The 19711-nt window shown below is 44.1% G+C and overlaps 1 protein-coding gene across 2 annotated transcripts in view; it reads left to right on the top strand.

Moving 5' to 3' along the window:
- The window catches only part of LOC309381054 (sodium channel protein type 5 subunit alpha-like), a 49601-nt gene that overhangs the window by 14886 nt on the left and 15004 nt on the right, over positions 1 to 19711 (top strand). For both annotated transcript variants that reach the window (XM_081931449.1, XM_081931450.1), the window contains 9 exons: positions 189 to 339; positions 3177 to 3371; positions 5905 to 6090; positions 6480 to 6582; positions 14221 to 14450; positions 15309 to 15467; positions 16413 to 16808; positions 18292 to 18672; positions 18972 to 19076. In XM_081931449.1, coding sequence (XP_081787575.1) covers positions 189 to 339; positions 3177 to 3371; positions 5905 to 6090; positions 6480 to 6582; positions 14221 to 14450; positions 15309 to 15467; positions 16413 to 16808; positions 18292 to 18672; positions 18972 to 19076 — 1906 coding nt within the window. The remainder of the gene's footprint in view (positions 1 to 188; positions 340 to 3176; positions 3372 to 5904; positions 6091 to 6479; positions 6583 to 14220; positions 14451 to 15308; positions 15468 to 16412; positions 16809 to 18291; positions 18673 to 18971; positions 19077 to 19711) is intronic.

The raw sequence follows: 19711 nt of genomic DNA, 5'->3' as shown, positions 1-19711 counted from the left end.
ATTGTTGATAACGTTGGTTTGATTTTAATAAACTCTGTTCAGTATTGACGTTGAGACTGTAACAAAACCTAGAAGATTAAGTATGTTTGAGAAAGATGTGAATGTCCAGGTTCCACTTGTGAGGTAAGCAGTCAGAGAGATCTTTTACTTGAAAGTTATCAGTAACATAATGTATTCTCTTTTATAAGTGAAACTGAATGTAAAAACGGAACCTATTATTGCGTGAAATATGGAGAAAATCCTGATGATGGATACACCAGTTTCGATCATTTTGGATGGGCCTTTCTATCATTGTTCCGACTGATGACACAGGATAGTTGGGAAATCCTCTATCGGCAGGTAAAACATTTTTATTTTTTTTAATGTACTGTTGGTATCTACTCGAAGGGTAAATTTCCTTTAACATAGCAGGGACATTTGGGTTATGGCTCCACCTTCTGGTCAAGTCAGAAATGAACACTTCGGAAGTATACTGGAAGTACCATGATGCTTCCATGGACTTCCATACAGGAAACATACCCTTTAACATTTCTCAGATGAAAATAGGAACATTTTTCACTCCCTCCCACAACTGAGCCTCTTCAAACCCCCGCCCCCATGTTTTTGTGTGTCCCCCGCCCCACGGAGCATTCCCTATTTGAAGAAGGGTGAGTGTCGTCACCACTGCACCAACAGAACACACACCACCATCCTGAGAAAACACTTTAATCCAAATTTTATTTTATTTTATTCTTTGGTGGAGTTACAAAAAAACAACCCACACACCAATAAATACATTTTAGAAAAGGGCAAGATTAGGCACAGATGTGCAAAGCTTTTTAATCATCATCATCATCAATACCCCTTGTGCCCCACTCCTGCCCAGGACAGCAATGCCTGTACCACAGAGCTGGCACATCACGCAGGGCTGAGCCTTGGTAGTGGCAGCCTTTTCTCCTCTTCTCCCGTTCTCCAGCAGCTGCTATGAACTGCTCAAAGGAGGAAGTTGTCAGTGGCAGCCAGGGAGAGCCAGGGAGAGGCAACAGGATGCTCCTTCGTAGCTGCCACTGCTGCTGCCACCACTGCTCAGGACAAACACTGGCTTATTCTCCTCTCCAAGCTCAGCACTCTGAGGAAACAGGGACATTCCATGAAAATTGGGACACTTGGAGGGTATGAAACATAAGCCCAGGAACTTAAGGAGAAACTTAGAAGCAAGCACAGAGATCAGCAACAGAAAAACCACCATCAGGAACAGAAAGCCTACTTCCAATACTAACACTGAACAGTTTAATAGGGGGAAAGACCTATAGTCTTCTTTTTTTAAGTGCAGACAATTTACACTGAAGGTACACTGAAGGAAATCTACGCTTCATGTTGGTACCAACCATACTATTTCACTTTGGCTAGCAGGGATGGTATGTTGGGACATAGCAAAGCTAATCCTGATAGGGTGGGTCCCTTGACTGGACCCCTGCATAATTTATCATGGAGGGATCTGTTGCAGGACCCTCCTTCCAAATGCAGCCTCTCCCTCTGCATAATTATCAATTGTGTAGTGATGAATGAAAGTGTTTGGAGAAGCCCATGCAGCTTCTGTACAAGCCTTATGAAGAGCACCATTAGTAGTGAAAGCCACAGAAGCAACTGCAGCCCTAGTGAAATGAGCGACCAATCAAAGTGTAAGTGTAAAGCTGTCAGAATCTTATGATGGTTCCATGAAGGGAACCTGTGTGCCATGGGAAGTCACTTCAGTATAGCACCTCTAAGGAAATATTTAACTAGAAGTATAGAAGGAAGGAGAATTAGGTTTAGAAAGAATAGAGGAAATCGGGTCCACTCTTAAAGAGGGAACGTATTGCGGTGAGTCCTGGACAACCAACACCCTGTGTTGTGGGTGGATACTTGGTAAGCCACAACACCTGATTGGTAGGTCCCTCGAAGCTGGGTACAATCTGGCCAATGGGACACAGTTCAAGCGGTTCAAGGGACCTATTTATGCCCATGCACGTGACCCAGAGCTTCCTCTTTCGGCGCGTGCATTTGAAACACCCGCCCACCTCTCCCGACTTTTAGGGCTTGTTGCGCTTGACCTTGCTATGCCGTCGTGTGTCATCTGTCGTTGGGACAGGGGCACGGCAGGAATTTTCCCCACGTGGCTGATTGGCTGTTGCCATTTGGGATTCGCCTGCCGCGTAGCAAATCATCACAACTTGTAAGGTTTCAGATAGGCTCTGGGTCAGGTGATGGGGATGGGAGAACGCTCTCGCCATCCCTATGTGAAGGGTATTCTGTTAAAGGAATCCAGGGACTTGATGGTTTGGTCCACCCCTGTGAGGGGGTTGTGCCCGTGCCTGAGTTCCGGGGGACATTTGGGTGGCGGAGTTAGCCCCGTTCCCGGCTTTCCGCTTATCCAGGTGTTCACCCTTGGCTGACCTATGCTGGTGCCCTGGGTCAGCGCTACCTGCCTGGCAGGGAGGTAGTCAAACCAGAGCCTCTGCAACCAGTCACTTTCTGTAATCAATAAAGTTGTGGTCTAAATTCTGCCAAAAACCAAACAAAAAATCTGAGTCAAGTGTGAATTTATTTAGGGGGGAGGTCTCTGGGTCTGAACATGCAAATGGCTACAGCCTGCTTCTTCGAGGTACTTGTGTGAAGGCCCTTCCAAAGGCCATTTTGCAGGAATGATAGTAGGTCAGCCACAGATGTCCTCTTAACCTTGTTCTTGATACACCAAGCACAAACAACCTTCCACCTTGCTTGTTGGATGCAAATGCTCAATGGACATCATGACTGACAGTTGAAATGACCTCCTATGAGGTCATTGTGCCCTTCCTTCTCCCATATCATCCATCCTGAGGAATCCTTCTCATCTCTTTGGTGGGCTTGGCCTGCTATAGGATGATGCGTGAGGGGGATTTTTCTGTTGTTATGTGCATGTGTGCACCTCCCAACTCAGGATTCCCCTTTTCACGGAAGTCTTGTGGAGACTTTGATGGGTATCCACTGGCAGGTAAAAACGATCTTATTATCTCAGATTTTTGGAGTTAGCTAGGAGACAACAGTGGTTGCTTGACCTGATGCCGTTGCTCTATTACTATTCTATTAATTGGATTATTTTAACATTTGCTTTTATTCTCTGGTTATTGTTTTGCTGAAAGACAATACATGATGAGTTATGTATTTCATACTTGCAGGTTATCAGAACATCTGGGAAATCTTACTGCATCTTTTTTGTGATAATCATCTTTTTGTGCTCATTTTATCTATTTAATTTAATCCTGGCTGTTGTAACAATGGCATATGAAGAGCAAAACAAAGCAACACTTGCACACACAAAGGCAAGGGAGCTGTTACTTCGTGAAGCAAAAGAACTACTAAAAAAGGAAAAGGTTTGTAAAACTTTTTAAAAAAATATTATTATATACTTAGCCTAATTGTTTTTATTGTTGTTGCTGTTGTTAACAATAGAAATAAAGTATGTATAATTCTATTGTTGTATCTTCATCCATGATAATTACTACTTAATTATGGCTGGAGTTCCAATAACAGAATTTAATATTTAATACTTATTAAATTTCTGTAGGGGAAGAGGAAAAACATTGCAACATTAACATGTGAATTAAATGAAATACGTTAATAGATTTTATGATGGTGGCAGTAAAAATGCTGAAAACTTTTGACTGCAATTGGTGATGCAATGGTCTGGAATGTGATTCTCCACTTTGCACTCTTTTTGCTGTTTGTCATAGACTGACCTTTTTATCTATTTACTTAGAAAAATTAAAAATTGCTTTCAAAATAAATATTTTCAAAAACCTACATAGTACAGGATGGCTTGCAAACATGGGCGCAGAGCAATCCAAACTCTGGGTATAGGGCAGTATATAAATTCAATAAATAATAATAAAACTGGATGTGGGTGGCGCTGTGGGTTAAACCACAGAGCCTAGGACTTGCTCATCAGAAGGTCGGCAGTTCGAATCCCCGTGCCGGGGTGAGCTCCCGTTGCTCGGTCCCTGCTCCTGTCAACCTAGCAGTTCGAAAGCACCTCAAAGTGCAAGTAGATAAATAGGTACCACTCCGGCGGGAAGGTAAATGGCGTTTCCGTGCGCTGCTCTGGTTCGACAGAGCCGGTTTAGTTATGCTGGCCACATGACCTGGCTCCCTTGACCAATAAAGCGAGATGAGCGCCGCAACCCCAGTCGGCCACAACTGGATCTAATGGTCAGGGGTCCCTTTACCTTTACCTTTAATAATAAAACTACAGGAAGCCCAATGAGTTGTTTAAACCCATGTAAATTATGCTGGTGTGATATACCCTTATTCGAATCAGCATTCAAGAGTGGGGCTATGAGCTGGCCCAAGCGTAGCAGAGGGAAACAAGCTTTTAAATTATGCCAGTGTAACTTCCACAGGGTTGCTAGGTCATGTGATAGAGCTGAATGGATTTTGGAATGCCCAAAAATATCCCCTTTTCTGGACTTGCCTCAGCTGAACCTTGGCTGAGCTATGTCTCTGGCTGAGCAGGGATGAGGGATTTCAACTGGCATAGCTTTGCCTATTTCCAAACTCTGCTCATACCTGTAGATCTTGGGTTTGTATTTCTTGCTTAATTAAGCGAAAAGCCTTAAGAATACAAAAATATGCCTTGAAGAAATATCTTCAAGGAACGATATGCCTTCTAAAGTTTAAAAGTATCTTCAGGAATTGAAAAATGAAATTTGTTTGGAGGAGATATCCAATAATTCAAAATGAAAGCTTTAAATTCAGGGTATAAAGTTTGAAAGTAGCTAGCTCAATATCCGTTTCAAAGAAATATTCTTCAGATGCCTGTAAATCGGAGGTGGGAACCTTTTCTGGCCTTTGCACCAAATTCGTATCTCCCTTCCCCGTGGCAGACAAAATCTGACAGGTGGACAGGGCAACTAATCTGTCAATCAGTACAACATCAAGTCACTACAATTTCAGGTGATGCTGTGCTTTGGAGTCCCAGTTCTTGGAACTAGAAAGCACAGAGCAGCACTGTTTGAAAGCACGTTTGCTCTTTGCAAAAGGGGTTTTGAGGCATTTCCCTGCTCTCCTGTTTGAGCACCCATCACAGTAGCTTTTCAAGCAGGAGCATGATGGTGTCTGAAAGCCTCTTTGCTGTTTGTTCCCTGCTTCAGTTTGAGCCTCTGTAGGAAGTGTGCATGTGCACAGAAACCTTAACCACATCTGGGAGTGATAATACCCAAGTTAGAAGGTCCAAACTGCTCCTACCTCATGGTTCCGGTTTCTTCAGAGCAGGGGACATAATTAAGTTGCTCTCCTACATTGCTGAAGTCAATGGTGGTTCTGACTGTCTTGGTCTCAGTGGTGGGGCAAAGAATAATCTGTCCCTGAATGCACTCACCTCCAGAGCAGCAACAGAATAAATAACACTATATCCAGTCAGGTAATCAAGGCTACATCTGTCATATTATATGCGGATTGTGATAGGGCCTCTTTTGCAAACAGTAGTGCAAAAAGTCTGTATACTGCTCCTGGGTTATGTTCTTAGATAGTATAAATGCTCTGTTTTGGGGCAGAACTAGATATTGTTGCTGAGATAATGTTTCCAATAGTCCTAAATGCTCACAAGTTGCTTAATGAAACGAACAGTTCTTACAAACATGCACAGAGCCTGTGTTGCAAAGATTGAAAAATATACGCCTGATCACAGAGGTGAAACTATCAGCGACTTCCTCTAAAAGAGTGTTTTCTTCTCAATGTTGGTTTGGGGAAGGAGATTTTTTCTATTTGATCTCAGAGGAGGCCTCTCTCCATGCTAACTGCCTCCCTATTTTCAAGAAGAACAGGCTTCTACAAGATAAGATCAGTATTTCTTCATTTTGATTACCAGTTATGGGCTAATTGCGCTTACTTGAACATGGTCTATTCCAGGAGTTGGCTTCCCAAAGACAAATTGCATCCTTGGATGAAAACACTGAAATGTCAAGTGTGGAATTCAAAAATAAAAAAATGAGGAAAAGCAAGAGGAAGAAGAAAACGAAAGACAAAGAGCCAAAAACTTATGGAGAAGATGAAACCCTGTTTTATACACCACCTGATAAAAGTCAAAAGGAGCTTGTAAGTTTTAGCTGCAACAGCTTCAGTGGCATCTTTTTGTATGTCAATTTGGAAGTGCCAAATAGAGCTTTATTAAATATGAACCCAAACAGATGCTAAAAATTTCTACTCATTTTTTGCAATTCTTGCTCTTCTAGCATTTCCATGACATCAGAAATATAATGTTGCACACTGCCCCAATCATGACAGTAATTCACAAATTAGCTAACTCTGGCACTAGCTATTTTGAGAAGGACTTATGCTGTTAACCAGCTTTCGTTTTTAGATTTCTTTAAGGGTACGTTATTCTATCTGCTGCTACATTAATTCATTGGGAATTGTGTAAGTAAATGGAGAGATAATTGTGTTACTTCAAATATTCACTTTGGATTTGTTTTCTTCACCCAAAGAAGGAGCTGTTAATGTCCTATCACCTACCCGTTGACACTCCTGATGATCCATTTCAAAGACAACGGTTAACAAGTGCTGCTAATGTCATCAGCAAAACCATGGGTGAGTTAAAAATAAATAAAACAAAGTTTTAAAGAGGTTGGGGGTAACTTCTACAGTGTTTTTAAGTATTTTGTAAAAGATAATCAAATCAGTATTCCTTAAAACCTGAGAACAGTATATATTGAAAATTATGCTGAAAAGCTAGGAGAGTACCGTAATTGTCTCAGGAGTGAGGGCCACTCACTGGAAAGTCCTGGCTCCCCTCCCCTCAAAATCTTCACATTTAAATAAATCATGAAAAAATGTTTACTAATTGGGGTTTGTTTTTGTTTTGCTGAGCCTTTAGCATTTATTGTCGTCACGTTTCCATATTAATTTCAACAGTCAGAAGAATACATATTAGCACTTCACTCATAATTTGGACCAAATATGGGACTCATTGCTTTCCTTAGCTTAGTTTGTGTTCATGGTTTTTCTTATGTACTGAAGTTCTCACTCTGGGCCAGCAGGGGGATACTGTAGATAGTTATGCAAATGAAGGATCGAAAGTGACGTTCAGTGATTGGATAGTTTTAGAAATTGCAACAGTTACATTGTTCTGGAGCTCTATATAAGCAGGCTGACTGAGCTCCTCAGTTAGTTCTGTTCCAGCTTACAAATAAAGAGCTGCTTTGGAAGAATCGCTGTGTCGTCTGATATGTTCGCCCACAACTTAACAGTTTTTGTTGTTTACTTGGTTTATGATGACACTGAGATTGTAACTCCAGTATGGGTATTGTCAGGGAACTGACATCTAAAGCGCCGGAGGCGCAAAGGCTCACTGAGGGTGAGAGAGCAGTAGCAGCGGAAGAGGGAACCAGTAGAGGGCGAGCAAGAACTCCAAGGGAAAGTGAGTCGGAGGGATGGCTCAGAGACGCTTCAAGCGAAACCAGTGGGGAGGTCTCAGGACCTCCTATAGGGACACCCACACCTCGACGGAAACTGTCACGCCGAGAGGCCAGACGACGTGTTTCCGTTAAGGAGCTTTTATGTTGGAAACGTTTCCGAAAGCAGCCACTTTCGGATTCTACTAGTGATTGACGCAGCCATGCTGGAGGGGCTCCGTCACAGGCAGAGGTTTGAAAGCCTGATCAAACTCTGAGGGACTTGCATTTTACGCACAAGCAGCTCATCGTCCCATCACAGCAATCCGAAAGTCTCCGAAAGCCAGCTTGTGCAGGGAGAAGCATCATGAGCAATCCAGCCGGAACCGGGGAAGCAGGAGCAGCTGGAGGAGGTCCAAGCCTGGAAGAAAGGTACAGGGCGTTGGAGATCCAGTTGGCGCTGCAAACGGCGAGGCTTGAGGAGAGGAGGGCTCAGGATGCAGAAAAGGGAAAGGAGAAAACCACCCCGCTCGCCAGAAAGGTGCCAGGATTGGTGCAGAAATTCGGGGGGGATCCCAGGAACTATCATGCCTTTAGAACAGAGATGCAATACGCTCTAAACTTGCAGTTTGATGACTTCCCCGATGAGGAATCGCGAGTGGCGTATGTGATTGGCCATCTCGAATCCGGGGCGAAAGATTGGGTTAGACCCCTGATGGCAGCGAATAATGAGATCTTAAAGGACACGAGGAAGTTTTTTCGTGCCATGGACCTGATGTTTTCCAGCGATATTGAGCAGGGGGTGGTGTGAAGGCAGTTAATGGCTTGCCAGCAAGGAAGCAGATCTGTCCGTGAGTACTGGACTGAATTTACCATGTTGATTCACAAATTGGGGTGGGACCTATCGGCGGAGCCCATCCAAATGCTTTTCGAAGAGGGGCTTTCTTCAACCGTCAAAGATGAGCTTTCCCGGGGCCCCAGGGCGGAGTCTATGGACCAGTTAACCAAATCTGCGCTGGCCATAGGAGCGCGCCAGGAGGCGAGGGCTATGGAAAAGCGGGAAGGGAAAGGAGACCGTTGGAGGGAGTTCCGCATTCCAGACATTCCAGAGCCACCTTTCCCGCCGGCAGAGCCGATGGAAGTTGGAACAGCGCGGGCGCGCGCAGTTTCAAATCCCAGTGAAGGGCGGAAAAAGGAGGGAAAGAGCGCCAAGAGATGTTATCTCTGCCAACAGCCAGGGCACTTTGCCAGAGTTTGCCCACAAAGAAAGGAATGGCAAGGGATGGCAGGAGCTGTTGGGGGAAAGGAAGAGGAAGGCAAGGAGCAAGTAAAAGCCAACGCCTGGCTGCCACCGTTGGGGCACAGCAGCCAGGCCAAAGAGCAATGAAAGTGCCCATGCCAGAACCCCCCAGACCCGCTTTAGTGATAGAGGTGTTACTAGAACTGCCAAACGGACACCCACTAAAGGTCAAGGCGCTTTTGGATTCAGGCAGCTCCTGTAATTTCATGAGTAAGGAGTTTGCAGCTGAGCACCAGATACAGACTATCCCTTTAAGTAACCCCTTGCAGGTGACTACGATTGACGGCAGAGAGCTGTTGGGGGGAGAAGTTAGCCAACAGACTGTCCCGATGATAATGAGAGTGGCAAGGCACACCGAACAGATAGCGTTTAATGTGGCCATCCTGGGAGGAGCGCCCATCATTTTGGGGATGAGCTGGCTGGCGCTACACGATCCGCTAGTGGGCTGGCATCAGAGGGTGGTCTCCTTTGGGTCAGCGCATTGCCTAGAACACTGCAAGGAGGGGAAGGTTTCGGGAGGAGACAGAGTCACCCTAGCGGGGATGGAAGTGATGGACAAAGGGAAGGTGCCCCCGCAATACGCAGATCTGAGCAACGTATTCAGCGAAAGGGAAGCAGACAAACTGCCACCGCATAGACCCTTTGACTGTCAAATCAACCTACTCCCAGGGGCCCAACTCCCAGTAGGCAAGTTGTACGCCATGTCAGACAGGGAGATGCAGGAGCTGAGGGAGTTCATTGACAAAAACTTGAAGCGAGGTTTCATCAGAGAGTCCCGAGCGGTGGGGGGCAGCCCAGTGTTCTTTGTGGACAAAAAGAACACAGACAAACCGAGACTGGTGTGTGACTTCAGGGCCCTCAATGCAGTGTCGGAGCCCCTGGCTTTCCCTATGCCCCGAATTGATGACATTTTGACCAGAGTAAGGAAGGGAAAGATTTTTACAAAACTGGACCTGCGGGGGGCGTACAATCTGATACGCATAAGGAAGGGAGATGAATGGAAGACCACCATGTTTACCCCGTTGGGAGCCTTTGAATACCTCGTTATGCCCTTCGGTCTACAAGGGGGCTCCGCGTGTTTTCAAGCTTTTATAAACCACGTTCTGGGACCTTTGCTCTACAAGAATTGTGTGGCCTTTTTAGACGACGTGTTGGTGTATTCGGAAAATGAGGAACAGCATGTGAGGGACGTTCGAGAAGTGTTGGGCAGGCTGCAAGCCAACCAGCTGTGGGTGAAACTGGAGAAGTGCCAGTTTCATACCAAGGAGGTGGAATTCCTGGGGTACCGCTTGTCAGACAAGGGATTGGCCATGGATCCAGGCAAGGTCCAAGCGGTACTGGAATGGAAGACACCGAAGACCAAGAAGGACGTGCAAAGATTCTTGGGATTTGGGAACTTTTATCGGAAGTTCATCAAGAACTTTGCCCACTTGACGGCGCCCATCACCGACTGTCTCAGCAGCAAGAAGAAATTTGTTTGGACGGCAGAGGCGGATCGAGCCTTTGAAGAACTGAAAAGGGCTTTCGCCTCGGAAGAACAACTTCTGCATGTGGATTTACGAAAACCCATGAGAGTGGAAACAGATGCATCCGACCGGGCGGTAGGGGCGGTCCTTCTTCAACCGGGGAGGAGTGCGTCGGAGTGGAGACCGTGTGCCTTCTTCTCGCGGAAGCTGAATAAGTCCGAGAGGAATTACACGGTGTATGACAGGGAACTACTTGCCATTCACGAAGCATTCCGGAGGTGGAGACATTTATTAATTGGGGCACAACACAAGGTGCAAGTGTGCACCGACCACAAAAATTTAGAGTATTGGAGAACAGCTCGAGTGCTCAACCAACGACAAGTGAGATGGGCACAGGAATTCTCCAAATTTAACTTTGAGATTTGTTATGTGCCAGGCCCAGAAAACGTCAGGGCGGACGCGCTCTCACGCAAACCAGAATATTGGGAAGGGGAGGGGGTGATCGAAGAGAGACATGTCATCCCGGAGGACCGCTGGGTGTGTGGGGCGGCGATGGTGGGGCAACGAGAACTGGTGGAGGAAACGGAAAATGATGAATATGCCCAGGATAAGCTCAGAGGTCTCAGGGGGGAGGGCGAGAGCCCCGGAGGTTTTGAGGAAAGAAATGGGGCATTGTATTACAAAGGGGCACTGTATATACCCGAAGGTGAATTGAGGGGGAGAGTACTCAAGCAGTTGCATGATAGCCCCACGGCGGGACATTTTGGGCAACACAAGACCATGTGGTTGGTTACCAGGGAATTTTGGTGGCCTAAGGTGAGGGAAGATGTAAGGGAGTATGTAAGAGGGTGTGACCAATGTCAGCGAGCCAAAGGGGAAAGAAGGGCGCCGGCAGGGTTATTAGAACCTTTACCCACACCAGAACGGCCTTGGGAAGCGATATCAATAGATTTTATGACGGATCTGCCAAGGTCCAAGGGGAAAACAGCCATCATGGTAGTAGTAGACCTGTTAACTAAGATGTGCCACTTTGTAGCATGCTCACATGCAGTCACAGCGGAAGAAACGGCGAAGTTGTTTGTGGAACATATCTTTAGGTTGCACGGGGCTCCCTCGAGGGTGATCTCAGATCGAGGCAAACAATTTACTTCCAGGTTCTGGAGGAAGCTCATGAGCTTGTTACACGTGGAAGTCAATTTTTCAACTGCCCGGCACCCTGAAACCAACGGGCAGGCGGAAAGGGCAAATGGCATTCTTCAACAATATCTTAGGTGTTATGTCAATGACAGAGAGAACGATTGGGTCGAAAAGTTGGCGTTGGCAGAATTTGCCTACAATAATGCGGAGAATGTGTCCACAGGGATGAGTCCCTTTTTGGCTAATTACGGGTGTCACCCCAGGGCATTTCCAGGGGAAGGAGGGGAGAGATGGAGCGTCCCAGCGGCTGAACATTTTGTAGAAGAGATGGAAGCCATCCATCAGCAGCTCCAGCTCAACTTAGAAAGGGCTAAGGCACAATATAAGAAGCAGGCAGACAAGAACAGAAGGGAAGGTGAAACCATAAGGGTGGGGGATCAAGTGTGGTTGTCAACCCAAGGGTTGCCGTTCAAAGGGGGTTGTAAGAAACTGAGGCCCAGAAGATTGGGACCCTTTGAGGTGATTCAGCAGGTCAACCCGGTAGCTTTCAAACTCCGATTACCCAATCACATGAAATTGCACCCAGTGTTCCACAGGTCGTTACTGTCACCATACAGGGGAGGAGGTGAAGGGGAGCACGTCAGGGGACCAGCCTTGGAAGAGAGGGAACGCCGCAACCATGTAGCGGAAATCCTCGATTCCAGGTGGAAGGGAAATCAGGTGGAGTATTTAGTGGCGTGGGAAGGGGAACCGGAGTCAGAAAACACCTGGGTAAGTGCGCAGGAAGTCAATGACGAGGTTTTAACAGAAACGTTCCATCAAAGGTTCCCGAGGAAACCTCAGCCGATAGCAAGGTTTAGGAGGGAGTATTTCGGCACCACCGATGAGGAAGAGGAAATGGAAGGGTTCGCGGAGTCGGAGTTGGAAGAGGGAGTGGACTCTGATGACGAAGAGTACCTAGAGAGTAGGAACAGCAACAAGTGGAAGGAAGTGTTCGCGACGTCGGAAGATGAGGGAGGTTCTTTCAAGGGTTTTACCTCCTCACCGCCAGTAGGAGAGGAGACGGGAGGGGGTGAAGGGGGCCCTGGAGGGGAGGTGGATGTCAGGGAACTGACATCTAAAGCGCCGGAGGCGCAAAGGCTCACTGAGGGTGAGAGAGGAGTAGCAGCGGAAGAGGGAACCAGTAGAGGGCGAGCAAGAACTCCAAGGGAAAGTGAGTCGGAGGGATGGCTCAGAGACGCTTCAAGCGAAACCAGTGGGGAGGTCTCAGGACCTATAGGGACACCCACACCTCGACGGAAACTGTCACGCCGAGAGGCCAGACGACGTGTTTCCGTTAAGGAGCTTTTATGTTGGAAACGTTTCCGAAAGCAGCCACTTTCGGATTCTACTAGTGATTGACGCAGCCATGCTGGAGGGGCTCCGTCACAGGCAGAGGTTTGAAAGCCTGATCAAACTCTGAGGGACTTGCATTTTACGCACAAGCAGCTCATCGTCCCATCACAGGTATGTTCGCAGCCTAGAATGTCAACAGTGAACTCGGTTCTGATGTTGATCTTTACTATTCCATCTGAAAAACTGGCCTGCAAATTCAAATTATCTGCGTAACGGAGTAAATTATGTAAGGAGGGAACTGCAGCCCAAGATAGGAAAAGAGGTAGTAAGGAAACACCTAGCTACTTTAAATGAATTCAGATCTCCAAGGCTGGATGAGCTGCATCCAAGGACACTAAAGGAGCTTGCGGATGTAATCTCAGAGCCTTTGTAATCTTAGACCTTTGAGAATTCTTGGTGAACAGGTGAGGTCCCTGCAGACTGGAGGTGGGCAAATGTAGTCCCCATCTTCAAAAGGGGGGGGATAAGACCCAGGTAACTATTGATCAGTGAGCTTCATATTGATACCAGGAAAGGTCCCAGAACAGATAATTCGCCCGTTGGTCTGTGAGCACTTAGAAAAGGATGCTGTGATTACTAAGACCCAACATGGGTTTCTCAAAAATAATGTATGCTAGATGAACCTCATTTCTTTACTTGATGGAGTAACAAGCTTGGTGGATCAGGGGAATGCTGTGGACATGTGTGTCTTGGTTTCAGTAAGGCTCTTGACAAAGTCCCCCATGACATTCTTGCAAGGAAGCTGATAAAATGCGGACTGAATGAGGTAACTACCTTTATGTCAGAGGCATGACTTTTGCCCAGATTTATTGTGCAGTGTAGTCTGGAGTTTTTCCAATGCTTTCTGGGGTTCCTCTGTTCAGGGCCACTCTTTTACAGTGTGCAAAGTTCCTTGCACATAATTGTGTGTTCATACAGTCTGCTGCTGCATGTTAGGATTTGTGGGATGATGTAGTGTGTCCCAAACTGGTATTAGAAGTCCAACAGAACAGCACTATGTCAACTCAGTCACAAGTTCTGTTGAATTCAGTGACTGTCTTAGGTATGCAGGGTTTAGATTGTTGCAGAGTAAAAAGAAAGAAGAGAAGAAAAAAAGATTGAAAGAGTGGCTTGTGTAGGACAAGGGATTTGAGGGAACATGTGCAGATCCTTTTCAAGTCAACCCAAGAATATATGGTCCCCCGCTTTAATCAATGGATTGACAGCACTTGAATGGATTGCTTATAGACGCAGACTTTGTTTGGATAAATACGTATATTCATATATGTAGTAGGGCAATAATATTACATATCTGTATAATAATGTATGGAAGTGTACATTTAGTGTGCTATATCTTTTTTCTTATTGCACTTTTTATTTATTTTTCATTTGCACTTTTTCTCTTTTCTCTATTTTGTACAACTGACATTTTCTTAATATATATATTTTTTAAGTCAGAGGTGTGTGTGTGTGTATAAAGAATTACCTATGTTTTACCTGAAATTGTTCTCATTTCATAACTCACTGTGCCTGTAATTATGTTCCTTTTGTTGTTTAGAATGGGAAGAATCAAAACTGGAATTCCCTCCATGCTTGAAAACTGCTGCCCATAAATATCTCATCTGGCAATGTTGCCCACTCTGGTTGCAAATAAAGAAAATGGTGAAGAAAGTAATGATAAACCCTTTTGCTGAACTATTTATTACTCTGTGTATTATAGTAAATACTGTTTTAATGACATTTGAAAGAGTTCCAGAAACAAAGAACATGGTTTCCACAGGAAACAAAGTAAGTGAAGCCAAATCCTTATTAAGCTACATGGCAAGAATCACCTTTTTATTGTTTTACTGTTGCGAGAATTTTGGAGTGCCTTTGAACTGAAATTTGTGCCTAGAAATTACGTTTAGTGCGTACCTAAAAAAATGTGCTCATACAAACCCTTTCTTCTCTAGTGGGTACTAGGACACCATCAAGTGGGATTGCGTTTCACCTGTTGCTTGAGGCAAGAAAAGCAATTATCAGCCCACAGAAAGCTCTCTCTTACCCTCTCCCTTGGAATGTCAGCTGAAATATCAGTTCATTTTCCTGCCTCACTTGAAGCAGTTTTATATTTCCCTTGTGCTCTATTCTGGCCTGTTATTTCACTCATTGTTGTTGTTATTATTATCTGTCAGCTCTGTCTGTGCTTGTAGGTTAGAGTTTCTGTGCGAATCGCATAGTAAGATTAAACAAAAAAATTTCCTTCCAGTAGCACCTTAAGGACCTTAAGGTGCTACTGGAAGGAATTTTTTTAAAAAATTTTTTAATTTTTTTTTATTTTTTTTGTTTTGACTATGGCAGACCAACACGGCTACCTATCTGTCATAGTAAGATTGAGAGAGTTAAATTCTGCCCCCGCCCCGCAGGCCATCATGTACCTTGATGTGTGTATCCTTTTTCCTTCATACCTTTTCACCCTTAATTAATTACATTTGTGATCAGACACTCTTTCCCATGTTAATGGTTTTCTGATGCTGGTTGGGGCTAATGGAAGTTGGAGTCCAGTAGCATCTGGAGGGCCACAGATTAGCCACCCCTTCCCTATAGGCATAGCTTGAATTTAACATATGGCACATTTATTGTGTTCTGACATAATTTCTCTTGCAGGTTTTCACTGCCATTTTTACAGCTGAAATGATCCTCAAAATAATTGCTCTTGATCCCTACTACTATTTTCAAGAGGCTTGGAATATTTTTGACTGCCTTTTGGCTATTTTAGGTATAATAAGCTTGGTCACGAGGCGTCCCCTATCAATTTTCAGAATGGTAATGATGAATCTCCTGTTATAGTCACTTTAAATCTTCCACATTAAATCTATGGAATCTAGGGCTTACTTTCCATGACACTTTATTTATTTGTTTGTTTGTTTGTTTATTAGTGAGTATATGTGGCAAAATCAGTAATTTCAATAAATTATGAGCAGATGACAATCAAACTGAGGAAACACTTAGAATATAGGGTTGTCATGAAATCTCTGAGATGCTTTAAAATACATTTTTACCTGTTCAAGAGAAAATGAAATAATAAATTATATTGGTCACACCCACACTAGACATTTATATCACATGATTTCTCCCAAAGAATTATGGGAATAGTAGTTTATAATTTCCAGCACTTTACCAAACTACAGTTCCCATGATACTTTGGGAGAAATCATATGCTTGAAATGCCTTGTATAGATATGACCATTGGAATTTAAATTGCATTTTCAGCTTCGTTTATAATACTGTGTGACAATGAATCCTAAGACAGCATTTTATTTTAATGAAATAAGAATAGAACAGGAGCACAATCATAGACACACCCTTTTAAAGGTTTTCTTTTGAATACAGGATTGTCATGAAATAAGTCTATTTCATTAGAGATGTGTTCTGTGAAACAGAGTGCATGCTTGAATGCATCTTACTTTAGAGGAAGAAATTTGCATGTTGAAGCAAACCCCATCCTTCTCCGGACCAGGAACTACAAATTCAATGCATATTAGATGCATATTCAAATTCAGGTTTCATCTATCTGCACTACATTATTTTTGAATGGTTGCACATCACAAAGTGTATTTATAGCTTCCTTTTGATGCAAATATGCTTAATTACATACAAATCATGCTGGTAGAACAATTTATCTGTTTTTAATAATACTGGAAAATCAAGACTTAACTTTCTCCTTTTTTTGCTGCTATTCTCTCCCTATCCCCTGCCCCCACCCTACAGCTGAGAATTTTCAAATTGTCCAAGTTTTGGCCAGCATTAAATAAGCTCATGAAAATAATGTGGAAATCAGTGGGCCCACTAAGCAACCTCACACTTGTTCTGATTTTTACCGTATTCATTTTTGCTGTGGTTGGCAAGCAGGGCTTTAGCCAAAGTTACAAAAAATTTCGAGAAACATGTGAGAACAAAACGCAAATCTTGAACAGTGACAGTACTGATGCCACCCATAATTGTAAATTACGATGGCATATGGAAGACTTCTTACATTCATTCCTTGTTATATTCCGAATTCTCTGTGGAGAATGGATCGAAACGATGTGGGGCTGTATGAAAGCTGCTGGGGAAGGATGGTGCATTTTTCTGTTCATGCTGGTCCTGCTTTTAGGAAACCTAGTGGTAAGTTTTCAAAGAATTTCCTTATTCTATGGGACATATTTAAAATTATTTCTTCAGTAGGATTGTTTTCAAGAATGTTCTACACAATTTAGCTAAAACAGGCAGTGGTAAAACCACTCCTTAAGAAACCTTCACTGGATTCAGAAAACCTAACTACCATAACTCGCCAGTTGCTAATCTCCCTTTCCTGAACAAGGTTCTGGAGCAAGTGGTCGCAGACCAGATCCTGGCGCTTTGGAAGAAACTAATTTTCTGGATCCATTTCAGTCAGGGTTTAGGCCCGGTTTAGGCACAGAAACTGCTTTGGTTGCCCTGTATGATAACCTCTGTCAAGAGAGAGACAAGGCATACATATCCCTGTTAATTCTTCTTGACCTCTCAGTGACTTTCAATACAACTGACCATGATATCCTTCTGGAGCAACTGTCCAAACTAGCGGTGGGTGGCACCGTTTTGCAGTGGTTCTGGTCCAACTTGGGTAGACATTTCCAAATAGTATTGTTTGGGAGTGTTCTTCAGCCTTGTGGAGCCTTCAATGTGGGGTTCTTCAGCATTCCATTTTAACCCCTATGCTGTTTAGTATCTACATGAAACCACTGAGTGGAGTTATCCAGAGGTTTGGAGTATGTTGTCAGCAATATGCTGATGACACGCAGCTCTACTTTTCCTTCACATCTGCAGATGAGGTAGTGGATGTGCTGGACTGCCTCAGCAATGGATTAGATGAGAGCCAACAAACTGAAGCTCAATGCAGATGAGACTGAGGCACTGTTAGAGGGTGGCTCCCTAGGCACTCATTTTCCTGTTCAGGAGATCAGCTGATAGCAATGCCATTAAAAACACAAAGAGGGTCAAGTACTGGGCTATTAAATACAATTCACTGTACAGATGTTGTTGGTCTTTCCCCCAGCTGAGAAGGGAACAGAAACAGAAGACTTGAGAGGGGGAGATTGGCATGGGTAACAGGGGACTTGATGTCACCACAGGAAAAAATATGTCATTTTAAAATAGAGGTTTGGGAGCTGAGATTTTGGGAGGGAGGGGCCAGAACTCCATGCAGCATTGGCTAAAGGAAGCTGCATGCAGAGACCTGGGAGCATGATTGGCTGTTGCTTTGAACCCAAGCTTGCTGAAGCTATGAGAGAAGCAAAGGGAGGTACTCCCTCTGTTGGATATTCACTATTTGATGGACTGATCCAACACCCTCCACCAAAACTCAGGTTGCAAATGTGTGTGAAATAAACCATATTTCATAAAGACATGACAATCTCCCCTCATTCCCAAGGAACACAAACCCTGGTTAAGTGCCAAGACCCCTGGAATCCTCCTACCGCTCAGCAGAGATTGGAGTAGCCTGTACAATACTGAACGAATGGGAAGTCCTTTTTCTCTGGGGATAACAGGAAGCAGTCGAAATGTGTTACTTTCCAAAATACCCTTTCCCACTCTCATTGTTTGCTTGATCTGGTTACTTTCCATTCAGGTCCTCAACCTCTTTATCGCTTTACTCCTGAGTTCCTTTAGTAGCAGTGATTCAGAAACTGAGGTAGATGAAGAGCAAGCTAAGCCTCATGTGATCCTTGCTCACAGGGGGTTGCAATTTGTCAAACATCTGCTGTGGGACCGCTGTTGCAATGCCCTTGTGCAAAAGCTGAAGAAGGCAAGAAGCAAGACCAAGGAGGTGACCATCCCAAAGGATGGTGCCACTGAGTCAAGGAAAGGGGTCCAGGAAAACTATGCTAGTGGTAAATGTTTGGAGAAGCTGCCGGCGGATCATTTTATGACAGACTTTAATACATTTGTCGGTGCTCCCCTTGCTGAAATGGAGACTTTTGGTGAGGAAGAAATTGATTGCAGCAAAGAGGTAAGAAACAGGCCCTACAAATGAACATTTCTGGTAGACAGCTGGTATAGATAAGCCTAGCCAAGAGGCTATGGTGAATAAATCATTCCAAGTATACACCATTACTATATGCTTCCATTGTGGCTGATCCATGTTACATATATTGGAATATTATACATTATTAAGTTTGTAAATGTATTTGTTAACTGATGAACCAGATTCCATTTCTGTTTGTATACAAAGGCTTTGAAAACTAGTAGTCTAGCTTCTTGTGTGCAGTGTTAGGAACAAAATATCTTTACTTTCATACTTTTCCCTAGGAGAACAACTTGCAAAAGAGAAGAGAGAAATTCAAAAGGTCAAGACAAATGCTGTCTTCTGATATTTCCGAAAGTACCAATGTTTGGTCTTTGAATGTTCCCAAGGTAAAGCAAAGGAAAATGATCATTATAGCTCTATTGCTTGCTGAGAGTGGCATTCTGCATTTCCACAAAAGTGGTATATTCTACTTTTTTTTTTTTTAGTGTATTCCACTTTTATCTTGTGGAAGTATTTTTGCTTCTCTCCCTGAAAAACAAAGGACACCTACCATAGTTTGGGGGTAGGTCCTTTCTCTGAGGCTGGGAAAGCAGTCTTCATTTCTATGTCTGCAGAAGAATGCTTGATCATCCTGTATTTGGGTTGGTGAGCTGTAGAAGAGCTCACCATATTTTATAAGCTCTTGGCAAAAAATGAACATTTCTCCTAATATGCACATTTCACCATATATAATGCATTTTTATATGCTATTTTCACAAATACAGTCGTACCTTGGTTGTCGAACGCCTTGGTACTCGGACGTTTTGGCTCCCGAACACTGTAAACCCAGAAGTGTGTGTCCTGGTTTGTGAACATTTTTTGGAAGCCAAATGCCCAATTTTCTGGAAGCCAAATGGAAGCTCCTGCAGTCAATCGGAAGCTGCGCCTTGGTTTTTGAACCATTCCAGGAGTTGAATGGACTCCCGGACCGGATTAAGTTCAACAACCAAGGTACCACTGTATCAGCGGTGGAGGAAGCCGC

The sequence above is a fragment of the Podarcis melisellensis genome, assembly GCF_964234715.1.
Source record: "Podarcis melisellensis genome assembly, chromosome: 12".
Lineage (NCBI taxonomy): Eukaryota > Metazoa > Chordata > Lepidosauria > Squamata > Lacertidae > Podarcis > Podarcis melisellensis.
This window is presented reverse-complemented; position numbering and strand designations above follow the sequence as displayed.